The sequence below is a fragment of the Cetorhinus maximus genome, chromosome 10 (genome assembly GCF_964194155.1).
Source record: "Cetorhinus maximus chromosome 10, sCetMax3.hap1.1, whole genome shotgun sequence".
Classification (NCBI taxonomy): domain Eukaryota; kingdom Metazoa; phylum Chordata; class Chondrichthyes; order Lamniformes; family Cetorhinidae; genus Cetorhinus; species Cetorhinus maximus.
The window spans coordinates 33,812,408-33,826,473 of NC_135888.1; the positions used below are offsets into that span (position 1 = coordinate 33,812,408).

General features: G+C 41.7%; 1 protein-coding gene across 6 annotated transcripts in view; it reads right to left on the bottom strand.

Annotated features, from left to right (window-relative positions):
- astn2 (astrotactin 2) overlaps positions 1-14,066 on the bottom strand; it is a 1,702,785-nt gene that overhangs the window by 587,487 nt on the left and 1,101,232 nt on the right. For all 6 annotated transcript variants that reach the window (XM_078550334.1, XM_078550333.1, XM_078550331.1 and 3 more), the window contains one exon: positions 8,419-8,684. In XM_078550334.1, the coding sequence (XP_078406460.1) occupies positions 8,419-8,684 (266 nt within the window). The remainder of the gene's footprint in view (positions 1-8,418; positions 8,685-14,066) is intronic.

The window sequence follows — 14,066 nt, forward strand, 5'->3', positions numbered from 1 at the left end:
AGAAATTTGTCTAAAAGTGGTTAGCTGTTCCCGATGGAGTCGAAAAGTCCACTGACAGTCGGGCGTTGTTTTAAACGTGGGATGGACTGTTGTTTTGTAGAGTTCCTAAATAATAGCACATTCATGTGCAAAGTCCAGTCATTCCAAGAGACATCTCGTACTTTGGGGTTGTAAATTTCTTTGCTCTCTGCTAGGCTTGTTAAAATTCAACACAGAAACCAGAATTTAGTCAAAGCGATGGAAAGGACATGGGCTTAAACCACATTTGCCTTGGATTTTATGTCAGGGAAAGGAGAGTGAAGTTGCCTTGCATCCTTTCAGGTAAGGTTTCTCAGAATGGCTTGTGGAAAGCATGTTCTAGATTTTTTCATTCACAAAATGCAAACAGAAATTGTACCGAACAACCTGGGGCTCTTTTTTTTCACTCAAAAAGAGAGGGGTGAGGCAGTGTCCTAATGAATGTCTCCAAAAATTGTGGATGTTTCCATTTGTAGGAGAGTGCAAGACTAGAAGCCATAAATACAAGATGGTCATAAATGAATCCAATAAGGATTCAAAGAACAACCTTTTAACAGAACGAGAGGTGCGAATGTAAATCTTGCTATCACACAGAGTAGTTGAGCTCATGAGGGAGAAAGGATGGAAGTATTGCCTATAGGGTGAGGTGAAGAGGGATGATAGGAAGCTCAATTCTATTAAAGGCAGAGTATGTGAACATGGGAAAGGAAATTAAAATGATGTAGGAGATTTCGAGAGAATTGTAGAACAGTAGATTCACAGGAGAGGGAGCATAATGAGTTGAGATGGAAGTTGAAAACACCGAGGTTGAAAAGTCACCTGGTGCAGAGGCTGAGGTAGTAAAATAGTGAAGCTATCTCAGTAAGAAAATTGACTCAGTACTTGGGTGGGCACAAGAAAATGAGATTTCAAATGAGAGATGAGAACAAGGTGATATCCTCAAAGGAAGAGAAGATGCTAGATGTGACAGGGGACAGACCAAGGTGCTATTTAGTGGTAACAGTCAAACCACCATTGATGCAGTTTGGGTGGGGCAAGTGGTGGATGTTACAACCAATCAGGAAGCTTCATTATGGGGGAAGGTGCCATCGCCCCTCAACCAGGTTTTCAACAAGGCTATAAAGTTGATGCAATCATCTAAAATAAGCTCATGGATGGCAAGGGCCTTGTTCACAACTTGAACAGAATGCTGGAGGGAGATGTGGAGAGGGGGATGACAGCCAATCAACTGGCAGAGTCCACAGGGTCAGTGTTGGGAGGGATGAGTGAGACAGGAAAAAGATTGGCAAGATTGCACCTAGCATGTACACTGGGTGGAATAGTTGGTGAGAGAGTAGGATGGGGCATTTTGGGGTTATTGCCGATAAGGAGGCAACGATGAATATTTCGATGTGCCGTTTGAAGGATGGCAATTGAGGCACAGAGGGATGGTGTAGGCATATCCAAGAGGAACAAAGAACAAAGAACAAAGAAAAGTACAGCACAGGAACAGGCCCTTCGGCCCTCCAAGCCTGCGCTGACCATATTGCCCGTCAACTAAAACATTTTGCACTTCCGGGGTCCGTATCCCTCTATTTCCATCCTATTCATGTATTTGTCAAGCTGCCTCTTAAACACCACTATCGTACCTGCTTCCACCACCTCCTCTGGCAGCAAATTCCAGACACTTACTACCCTCTGTGTAAAAAACTTGCCCCGCACATCTCCGTCAGCGGCAGGAGAGTGGGGAATTTCAGGAGTGCTGGGGATTGGGATAAGGATTTGGGAGGGCTTAGTACCCAAGAGGATAAATAACGATTTACATAGACATTTAATTTATGTTATTTTCAACCTTTTTCTACCTAATTAAATGAACTTCGTTAAATTTGTCTAATAGTCCTGGGGTGGGGGAACAAACCAACATTGGAATTATTTATGGATTTTGGGAATGTGTCAAATAATTCCAGCCAAAATGTTGACTGAGTCACTGGTCAATAATGTGCAAACTTGGACTTATTTTCAAGACCCTGGTTGAATTGTTCATCAATTTAAGTTGCAGTACTCAAAACTCGGGACACAATTTGTGAATACTCCACTTACAGTCAAAAACATCCACAAATTAGGCAACTAAAACTCAACTGGGTTGCATCAAGACTCATTACACCAATTCCTATTTTAACACATTTCATACCAGCGCCTCAAGAAAATGGAATTCCTTGCTTTTCTGAGGCTCCCTTTTCTCTTATAACCTACAGGCAATTTAAATCCAAGTTTTGAGTCACCTAAACACTAGTTCTTGATTTATCTTATCTTCTTGCTTAACCTTTTCCTTATTTCAACTTTTATTGTGTTCTGTACAATCTTTGCTCGTCACCAAAGTTCCTCAACACTAAAGAAAGGAAAACAATCAAGTAGCCATAACCACGATAGGGCAGCATGTTCAAATAATACTAGGTTTATGCCTTTTGCAGAAGCAGAATCTTGGTTTTCTGGTGTTAACGGTAATATCTTTGAAGGCTAAGAAATACTTTCTATGTAAAAGATGCAGAAACAAATCCATTGGTAACTTTTGCAAAAAAATACATGTAGCAACTGTTGCACAAGAATTTCCCCAATTTGCTCAGATTATTAGCTTTGTAACTTCTTCAAATCCTAAAATATTCTATAAATTCTAATTAAGGTCCCTGGTACAACCTGTCACTTCCTTCACACCACCTTTAACAGCCTTGCCTTCAGCTGCCTAGACCATAGCTCTGGAATTCCATCCTTAAATATCTCTGCTTCACTCTCCTCCTTTAAAACACTCTTTGAACCTACCTCTACCCATCGTAATATCTTCTTTAGCTTTGTGTCAATATTTGTTTGATTATGCTCCCGTGAAGTACTGTAGGATGTTTGACAGAATTAAGTGTGCTATATAAATGCAGGCTGTTGTTGTTAGTGCAGTAACAACAATAAAAAAAAGAATTCCCTTGCTAAGGTGGATCACACTAGCATATGTATGAGTACCAAAGTGAGCTCGGCAAGCTTAGAAAGTAGAGGATTTCACTAATTATAAAAAGGCAAGGTAAATCAAAGTGCAAATGTCAATTGTGGCTCACTTGGTAGCTCTCCAGTTTCTAAATTAGAAGGTTGCAGGTTCAAGTCCCACTCTTGAGAGTGGAGCACAATAGTGTAGCTGATGCTCGAATGCAATTGTGAGGGAGTACTGTTGGAGGTGTCATCTTTCTGGTGAGATGTTAAACCAAGGCAATGTCTGCTCTCCAAAGTCAATGTGAAAGATCTCATATTTTAAAGGACAGCAAGGGTCCTGTTTAATAGTTATCCCTCAATCAACATTACTGAAAAAAGATTATCTGGCCATTGTCACATTGCTGTTTGTGGGAGCTTGCTGTGCATGTACTAGTTGCTGTATTTCCCTACAGTACAACAGTAACTCCACATCAGAAGTAATTCATTGGTTGTAAAGTGCTGCAAGATGCCTTGAGGTCATGAAAAGCACTATATAAATGCAAGTCTTTCTTTTCTTTCTTACAATGAATGTTGAAGCTGCCCTTTGATTTGTAAGGCTGTGAGGTTGTAATAGGAAAAGAAGATTCAGGAAATTAAGGGCTGAATCTTCTGGCTGATGTGCGGGTGGCGGAGCCCACCTGTCAGCGCTTAAAATGTCGTGCGCTGACGTCGTGTGAGCGTGGCGACGTCAGCGCATGGCATCGCGATAGTTAGGTTGGCGGGCGCGCTATGCAGCGGGACACGTGCCCGCCTTTAACTAAAGGCCTTGTTAAGGCCATTAACTCACCAATCAATCAGGATTCTGAGGGGCCTGTGCGAACTTTGGCTCGGCGCACGGGCCCAATGGGCAGGCGGGTAAGTGATTTTTTTACAAACCTCATCCAATGGCAGGATGAGGTTTGATATCGGATTTAAAAACGTTTAATAAATGTTTTGTGTACTTCATTAACATCTCCCATCTCGTGTGACATTTTCACATGAGGGGGACATGTTAATGATTTTTTATTTTTCTATTTTTAATCTTTGACAGCCTTTCAGCGATCTCCCTGAGGCAGCACTTAGCCTCAGGGAGATGTGCGCTCTTTCACGTGCATGTGCAAAAGAGCGCACTCTCGCAGTTGGAGAATTCCACCCCGCCCGCACAGAAAGCGCATAGCGCTTCCCGTCGGGCGGCATGCTGGGCAGGCTTTAATTGGCCCACCCATGTAAAATGGCGGTGGGGCCCATTTCGGCAGCGGCGATCGGCTGCCCACCCGCCCATCAAGGGCAAAATCCTGCCCTAAGTGTTCCACTATTCCGAGAAACTGAAAAAGAATGAAGGAGGAGGAAGGTGGAGGATAACTGTCACATTACAATAAATTGATTTAATTATATATATATGTATATATATATATATATATATACACATATACATGAAAATCTGGATCTGTGATGGCAAAGACCAACCTAATTATGCATAACATACAAAAAATGGGACACCCCTTGATAAGTAAATTTGCATTCCTCCTAAAAAATGGCATGTATGTAAGTTAAAGGGTCATTACCTTCGTGAACAAGTTAAAGCATTTACATTTGTTAATGAACACATAATGCGATGACATAAATTGTATCAAAAAGCGTCACCCTCACTTCAACACACATTGGAGACCTTCTGGCTCTTCAACCTCGTTTGACAAAAGAAAAAGGCTATTTTTTTGACTGAAGAAATGGGCTGAATTTTTGTCAGGGTTTGGAACCATGTTTCTGGCCACACTTATTTTTACTTTGAAGAAATCCAATTTTTCTCTGTATTCCTGACCATGCGGCATTTTCCTCTGGCCTTTTTGCAGGTCAGGAATGCTTAGTGTGAAGACGCACAGTCACCCCCACTAAACTTGGGTTCCCCATTTTACATAGGGGAAAATTGGATTTTCACATCATTTTTGTCTGGTGGCGAAGGGTTTTGAAGCCCAGTATAAGCATGCCAGTTTGACAGTTCGTGAAGAAAATGGAAAGCCTGCTGAAGAGCCTGGAACATTCTGAAATGTAAGTGCAAAATATTTTCACAACTTCAATTATCACTACTGGGTCTGTATTGTAATGTGGATGTGTTCTTAATGCAGTGATTCATTATAGATATCTGTCCTTTTAAGGTAAGTTGACCCTTGGTACACTTCTAATGGAAAAAGCATCATAACGCAGTGAAAAATGTATCAAAATGTGCTGTCAGCTTGTGCTGTCATCTTTTCTACTGTGATTTAAATTGCTCTGGCTGATAAAAAAAAACACCTGGTTTTGACACTTGAAAAAAATCTAATCATCTGCTTCCCTACATTGATTGACAGGCACTCTGCTTTGAAATTCAAATAAGCACCTGCTGTTCTTTACTTTCCAGACAGCAGTCTATTGTTTGGGCAGCTGTGGGCATTTTCAATGCTTGACTGAGCTTCAAATGCTAATGGCTTTCAGCACAATAGGTGATCCATTTATCTGAGAATGAATGACAGTTTCAAGAAGTTGTAATAACTGATTGTGCCTTTGTTGTGGTTTCTGGTTTGTTGGTACAAGATAATAGGAATACAAGTATCAGTTTTTTCACATGCCAGAATGCATTTTTTTTCAGCATCAATAAATGGAGAATTTTATTAGATAATGACAGTTTCGTTTTTTTCTCCCCAGGGAACGTTGATGAAACTCATAAAAAAATTACCTTAAGATGAGTTCGGGGGTTCGGAGGCCAGAAACCCCAGTTCCCAGCAGGCCTCGGGGCTTCTACGCATGCGCCAGCCAGGAAATTGCCACACATGCACAAATGGTGTTTTTCCATTCTTCAGGCCAGGAACTAGCCCTGCACACACACACAGAAGAAAAGGAAGCAAAGAAGTGAAACAGCGCAAAACTTCAGGTCAGGTGACCTGAACCAGAGCGCCACTAGATGGAAGGTGCCCCAGGGAGCAGGACACGTGGAGGGGTCAAGGAGAAGGTCCCAAATCAAGAAGAAGGATCTAAATCAGGGAATGGGACAGAAAGAGGTCCCAGGAGAAAGTCCAAGGCAGGGACAAAGACAGGGATCAGAGATAGGTCCCATTGTGTCAAAATAAATGACTGGAGCGGAGAAAAATAGGGCTCCGAGTTAAAGAAAGAGCTGTGAGGAGCAGACTTGGAGCGAAGTGGGCTCGAGAGAGAAGCCCAGAAGATCTGAGAGGGCAGCTGAAGTTTGGTGACTCCATGCTGCATGTAAGGGCAAAGGTACCCTTTTGGAACAGAGGTATTAAGCCTGGCACGGCAAAGATATGAAAGTGTGCTTGGAAGGTGATGCTTGATTGTACACAGAGATCCAGGGGAAAGGAATCTCAGAAGGCAAGGTTGAAAACCTGGAGGTGGGTTCCTGTTGAAGCCGTCCGTGCGGGAGCGGCATTTGAAGAGAATTCCAAGACAAGTTCTTCAAAGGTGGAGATTGCAAACCCTTGTGAAGCAGACAGAGTTTTGGTTGGCTCATAGTGTGATAAACGTCTGAGCGGGTCGCTGAGAAATCCATAGAATCTGCTTTGGTCGCATCTGTCATTTACTTTGGAGTGTGGTGTGTCTGAACACAGTTCGCCAGTTGATTCATATGTACTGCATACTTATCATGAATATTAGAGTAGATATGGTAAATTGTTTTGTCTTTCCTATTTGTATGTGTCTGTAAAGATATAGCTGGAGTGAGGGAATAGTGAATACTTGAATCATATTCTTGTGTTCATATTGTGATCTTTCCAACTTCTTTGTCTGGTGTAATATAGTTCATTTTTCTTGTTTAATAAATGTTTTATTCCCAGTGTTAAAAGTTTATCAGCAGATGCCTGTGAATTTGTTCAGTAACTTTCCTCAACAGTTAAAACACAAAGTTAGGGTCTATCAAGCCAGGTGCCCCTCTGGAATCTGACTTGTCCAGTAGTAATATCAGCAAGGATCGTAACAAATGTAAAATATTTTCAATTTTTATTGCATGAAATCTGAGGACTGTATGCAGTGCATGCTGGGTGAATTGTTTTGGAGGTTACATGGGGGCATGAGGTGGGATGGGAGAACCTGAGGAGGCATGGCAGATACATGGGGGGTATAGCAGTGGCTGGTGATCTGCAGGGGCATGAAGGATATATGGGGGCATAGAGGTGGCATGGGTGATCTGAAGGGGCCTGGAGGCTACATGGGGGCATAGAGGTGGCATGAGCGATACAAGGGGCATTGGCAGGCATGGGGCAGGTGGGGGGTGGTGAGGGAGGTGAGGGTTGAGTTTTAGGGGGCCTTTAAACACTGCTGGGAGCTGGGATAATGTGTTGGAGAACCAAGGTGAGCTTTCTAACCGCCCCACCCCTCTATCCACACTCCTCCTGCACTGGTTCGCGGCTCGAAAACTGCACTGTGAACCTGACTCTGGTATGAAAAAATATAAATGTGAAGTCACACATGGGTTGGGTGTGCAGTTTGTGAGACGCGGAAGTGCGTAGGTTGGATTTCCCGAGCCCTGAGGAAGTTTCGGTCCTGTAGGTCTTAATACTATTGAGTTACAACTTAATTAAAGGAGATTTTCAAAGGTCTGTAAATATTTCTTTTGTACAACTAAAAAAAAGCAGTTTTATTTAAAGACTCGTTCTTACTCCTGAAAAATGTTTTACAACCATTTCACCAATTGCTTGACAAAAAACAATGCCAATTAGGTTTCAGTTACTCAAGAAAGGGTTTTATTTATTCTTTTTGGTTAATGAATACTAACTGACCATTAATAATATGGAACTGAGGGACTGCTCTGAACATTACCCTTTGAAATCTGGACCTTGGTCACAAAGCCAGCCTGCTCTGATTTACTAAGCCTTTCTTCTCTCTCTGATAGCCGCAACAGTAAGTGAAATACATTAGGACAGTCTCATCCCAGTACTGAGCTAGAATGAAAGACCATTGCAAAAATTTCCCATAGTTTGAATCTTAGCAGCTTTAGACAGAGAAGCCACAAAGGTGGCTGATGTGTCAAATGTTGATTTGATGTAATTCTGTTCAACAGTTCCGAAGACAGCACGATGCTTGTGAGCAATGGAAAGTTTTCAAACCCATGTTTTGCCTAACCTGGAAGTCTTTGATGCTGAAACTGGCTGACAAAAGTGTAAATAGTTTCCAGTCCCTTCATATATATCCCTTACCTTGTTGAATGCAAAATGGTCTTTTTTTTAAAAGCATGAGTTGCTGCTTGGTATTGCCTTGATAATACTGTCTGAATTCCACCTTGCGAGCACTCTTTATTAAAAAGTCACACAAACTATTCATTCCTCTTCAACAAATTTACACTTTTTTTTTGCTTGTTGAGCATGTTGTAATGTAACTGCTTTATCATTTGGGTCTTCAATTACTGCACAGGTGGGGCTAGATGTCAAAACTGTGTATTGCACTTACCTCTCTCGTCATGTTGCCCTCTATTAAATGGTACAGTGGCACTATACGGGTGATCTCCAGCAGCACAGGAGTAGGACTGGCCTGATCCTTGCCCTGCCGATGGCAAAGATGGCATATGGAAGGGCACTGCCCTTTCTCTTCACACTCAATCTCCACACCAGTAATCGGCTGCTCATCTGACAGCATCTGGGCACCCAATAGGCTTGAGAGGTATGAAATAAACGGTATTGATTTGAGTTCCTTCTTGTTTCCCAATTCAGTTGTTTCTGAAAGTAAGAAAACAGAAAATTTCATACAAATGAACATTAGGAAAATAATATGGCGTATAGCATATGAACTTCATTACAACACAATGGTGGCTGTCTGAAATGTTAGGCATCTGCGCTACAGTTGCTTTTCCTCACTAAGATTATTCTACAATTCAGCATTGTGCTCAACAAGCAAAATGGACATTTCAAGTGTGAGAAACAGCCAGCAGTCCAATCACAACTTTTACACTTCAAAACTTGCAGACTACAGCATGGAAACATTACAGGTACAGATCTGTCTGAAGGAACATGAGATTCTGAATGAAGACTGTTCACATGTGTATCAGCACATCATTGAAACATGGCACCAGGACTCCAAATAAGACTAACAACAATCCTACAGAGATAACTACCCAACACCATACCGAAATTCAATGAGTCTCTATATTAATTTAATAAATTTCCCAAATTGATTGATAACTAAAGGCATTCTTTTATATCCCAAATTATGACAGACTGAGGCGAGTCTTCAGGAGCTTGCACAGCACCACCTAGTGCTCATCATCTGAAACTACAACATGATATTGTAGCATTAAATGGGAAATGTTGACATGGCAATTTACACTGGTTTATATTGATACAAAAATACAATTAATAGTTGTAATACCAGGAAGTAAGGTCTGTAGACAGGAAGTGTATTCCTTTAACAAGATAATGTGCTGGTCTGAATCTTGTTTTTTATGTTTTTGCTTTTGGATAGGACTGTTCATTTTTCTGTCATTCACGCTCACTCTGGACAAATGGTTTGTTTCTTCACTACAACCATTACCACTCCCTTTGCCTTTTGTTCCATGACATTTTTGTCATTTCATCTCTCCCACTCTCTACCCTGCCACAGACCTTCCCTTATGAAGGAATCCGTGTAAAGAAATACGACCATAATGAAAGACTATGAGGGTAAAAGAGTTATTTTCTTTCAAATAAGAGCTTAAAGAATTTAAAAGGGTTCATTTTTTATAAGGACAAATGTGTCTTTTACAGCAATAAGAGAATCCCCGACAAGAAAGACAAATACCCAAAAAACTATACACCAGCACATTCTGTTTCACACCGTCAGGAAAGACAACACAATGTCGGATTTGATAAAATGAGTTTATAAGAAGAATCCTACAGCACATTCAACTAGAAATTTTTATAACCTAGAACTATGTTATAATGTTAAAACACAGACTCCTGATGAATAGAAATTAACCACCATGAGAACTCACAAACAGGGCTTCTCTAGAATCAATAAGGGCCAGACCTTTCATGGAATTTGATAGTTATATAAATTTCCTTGGAATCAAAAATGGCTGTCTTTAAGTAGAAAATAACAGTGATCAAAACCACATTTGGAACATAAAATAGGAGCAGCTTAATTACAAATAAGGGACCACCCCTATATGTAAGAAGTTAGCCATGCAGCCTCAAAAAAAACCTACAAATACTAAGGAGCAAACAGGAAGACAATCAGATTCACTTAATTGGCTTAGACATCTCTCACTCGCTCGGGGATTAAGGGTAATGTTACTTTAATATTTGACGGATATCCTACTTATCCTCTTTGGGGGAAGGCGGTGATGTAGTAGTAATGTCATTGGACAAGTAATCCAGAGGCACAGCCTAATGCTCTAGGGGCACGGATTTAAATCCCACCACGGCAGCTGGTGGAACTTGAGGTCAATTAATAAATCTGAAATAGAAGCTAGTCTAATAATGACCACAAAATCATTGTCAATTGTCATAAAAACCAATTGGTTCACTAACGTCCTTTAGCGAAGGAAATCTGCCATCCTTACCTGGTCTGGCTTAAATGTGACTCCAGGCCCACAGCAATGTGCTTGCCTCCTCAATGCCCTAGCAATGTGTTTGACTCTTAAATAGCCTATGAAATGGCCTAGCAAGCCACTTAGTTGTATCAAACCACTACAAAATCTAAAATGAATGAAAGTGGACACTCCACCTAGAATCAACCACTGTGATAAAAGGGACAGATTTCAAACAGATCTAACAACTCAAATCTGGACACCCATGAGGCGCTGTGGAGCATCAACAGCAGCAGGATTGTGTACAACCATAATCTACAACCCCATAGCCCAGCATATCCCCCCATTACCGCCAAGCTGGGGAATCAACCCTGCTTCAATAAGAAGTGTAGGAGAGCATGACAGGAGCAGCACCATGCATGCCTAAAAATGAGATGTCAACCTGGTGAAGCTACAACACAGGACAATTTGCATGTCATATAGCAGAAGCAGCATGCACTAGACAGAGCTAAGTGACCCTGTAACCAACGGATCAGATTGAAGCTCTGCAGCCCTTCCACATCCAGTCGTGAATGATGATGGACAATTCAACAACTAGCTGGAGTAGGAGTCTACACAAATATCCCCATCCTCAATGATCAGGGAGCCCAGCACATCAGCTTAAAAGACAGGGCTGAAGCATTTGTAGCCACCTTCGGCCGGAAGTGCAGATTGGATGAACCATCTCAGCCTCCTCCTGAGGTCCCTGACATCACAGATGCTAGTCTTCAGTCAATTTGATTCACTCTAAGTGATATCAAGAAACTGCTGAAGGCAATGAACACTGCAAAGGCTATGGGCCTGGACAACATTCCAGTAATAGTACTGAAGACTTGTGCTCCAGAACTAGCTGCACCCCTAGCCAATCAGTTCCTGTACAGCTGCAACACTGACATCTACTTAGCAATGTAGAAAATTGCCCAGGTATGTCCTGCCCATGAAAATCAGGACAAATCCATCCCAACCAATCACCACCCCATCAGTCTACTCTTGATCATCAGCAAAGTGATGGAAGGTGTTATAGACAGTGCTATCAAGCGACACTTACTCAGCAATAACCTGCTCACTGACGCTTATTTTGGATTGCAGCAGGCCCGCTCAGTTCCTGACCTCATCACAGCCTTGATCCAAACATGGACAAAAGAGCTGAGCTCCAGAGGTGAGGTGAGAGTGTCTGCCCTGAGATCAAGGCAGCATTTGACTGAGTATGGCATCAAGAAGCATGAGCAAAACTGGAGTCAATAGAAATCAGGGGAAAACTCTCCACTGGTTGAAGTCATACCTAGCGCAAAAGATGATTGTTGTGGTTGTTGAAGGTCAATCGTCTCAGTCCTAAGAGTTCCTTAGGGTAGTGCCTTAGACCCTACCTTCTTCAGCTGCTTCATCAATGACCTTCCATCCATCATGAGGTCAGAAGTGGGGATGTTCGCTGATGATTGCACAATATTCAGTACCATTCATGACTCCTCAGACACAGGAGCAGACCATGTCCATATGCAGCATGGAGAGGCGATGGCATTGTGCTATTATCATTCAACCAATAATCCAGAGGCCCAGGGTAATCCCCTGGGGACCCAGGATTGAAACCCACCACGGGATAAAAATATGGAATTAAAAGTCTAATGATGACCATGAAACCATTGTTGTAAAAACCCATCTGGTTCACTAATGCCCCTTTACGGAAGGAAATCTGCCATCCTTACCTGGTCTGGCCTACATGTGATTCCAGACCACAGCAATGTGGTTGACTCTTAAATTCACTCTGAACAAGGGCAATTAGGGATGGGCATCATCCCATTAGTTGATAAAAAAAAACCTGGACAATATTCTGTTAAGTGGCAAGAAACATTCACTCTACGCAAGTGTCTGGAAATGACCATCTCCAACAAGAAATAATCTAACCATCTGACATTCAATGCCATCACTGAATCAACTGGGGGTTACCATTAACCAGAAACAGATCTGTACTAGCCATATAAGAACAGGTCAGAGGTAGCTCACCTCCTGATTCTCCAATTCCTGCAAGGCGCAAGTCAGGAGTATGATGTATTATTCACCCATTGCCTGGATAAATATAGTTCCAACAACAGTCAAGAAGTCTGACACCATCCAGGATAAAGCAGCCCACTTGATTGACACCCCATCCACCACCTTCAACATTCACCACCTCCACCACAGACACAGTGACAATGGTGTGTACTGTCTTTAATAAACTTTTATGTATTTTAGGTGTTATATTCTCTCGTATCGTCTCCTGTATCGCTAACTCAAGGACCCAACTCTACGCTCTTTTGGGTGGGGGAGTACATTACTGCTGAGTAGCTCGGACCCTAATAATACTGGCTTTAATTTACCAAAAAGGATATCCGGAGGACAGTAATAATCTTGGCTGGTTCTTTCCCTTTGGGGGGGAATAGATCAGTCCTTCATATCCTTTATGTGTGTTTGGGATCTGCCTTTCTCTATCTAAAATTGAGGGGAATCATCTAAGAGGTATTCCTGATCTGGGATTGTCACAAAAAGCGGCTAGGAGTACAATGCACTTTGTTCTTCCTCTCCATCCCCCTTTCAATAGCATAAACCCATCACACTTCAACCTTCTTTCAGTACTAAAGAAATCATATTTAACTCAAAACATTAACTCTGTTTCTCTCTCCACACTTTCTGGCAGACCTATTGAGTACTTCCAGGACTTTCTGCATTTATTTCAGATTTCCAGCATCTGCAGTATTTTGCAAAGAATTACTTCTAGTGTAATGCCCAATTGTTACCATCCCTGCAAAAACCATTAACTTTTTTAAAAAATTGAATTCCAGTGACTGACATAAAGGATTACAAACAAGAGTTCAAGTTTTAAGACTTTTACTGCAATGAACAATTTAAAAGCAACATTAACTAAACACTATTCTTTTAGGAAACTTATACTTTAAACCACAGAAAATTACTTATCCCACTTAACTGCTCATAAATCCGAGAATCCCACAATACGGTTGTACTTCACACTGTCTCTTAAGTGGACACTTCATTCTCCAGAAACCAATCCAAAGTGATTCTTAGCACCCATGGCCTTGCTTCCTTTTTTTCCCTTTCCTAGTCAGGCAGCTGCTAATCCCAGAACTGACTTTCATGGTAAGGTATGAATTGAAGATTCTTCCCTCTAGATAAGCTAGGCCAATCTTCCAGTCTCATTTCAATCTTCATGAATTTGGTATCTTCAATCTGAACACAAGCTCCTACTTACATTTTGCGAGGTCACCAACAGGACCAGCATTCTCTCGATTTAAGATGCAGGAGTAGCTGCCTTTATCTTTCTGCTTGCTCTCTCTCTCTCTCTCTCTCTCTCTATCTCTCTCTCTCTCTCTCTCAGATTCTTACAGACTACCTTTAGTCTCTGGGGTCCAGTGATATCTTAGGAGAACCACTGCAACACTGATTTTCTATGGCCTGTCCCTCTCTCAAAGCCCATCCCCCTGTCAATGTGAATCATATGGGCCTTGTATCCAGGTAGAAATCCTGATTAACTATCTTCTCTAGCCCCATTCCAATCTTTCTTGGA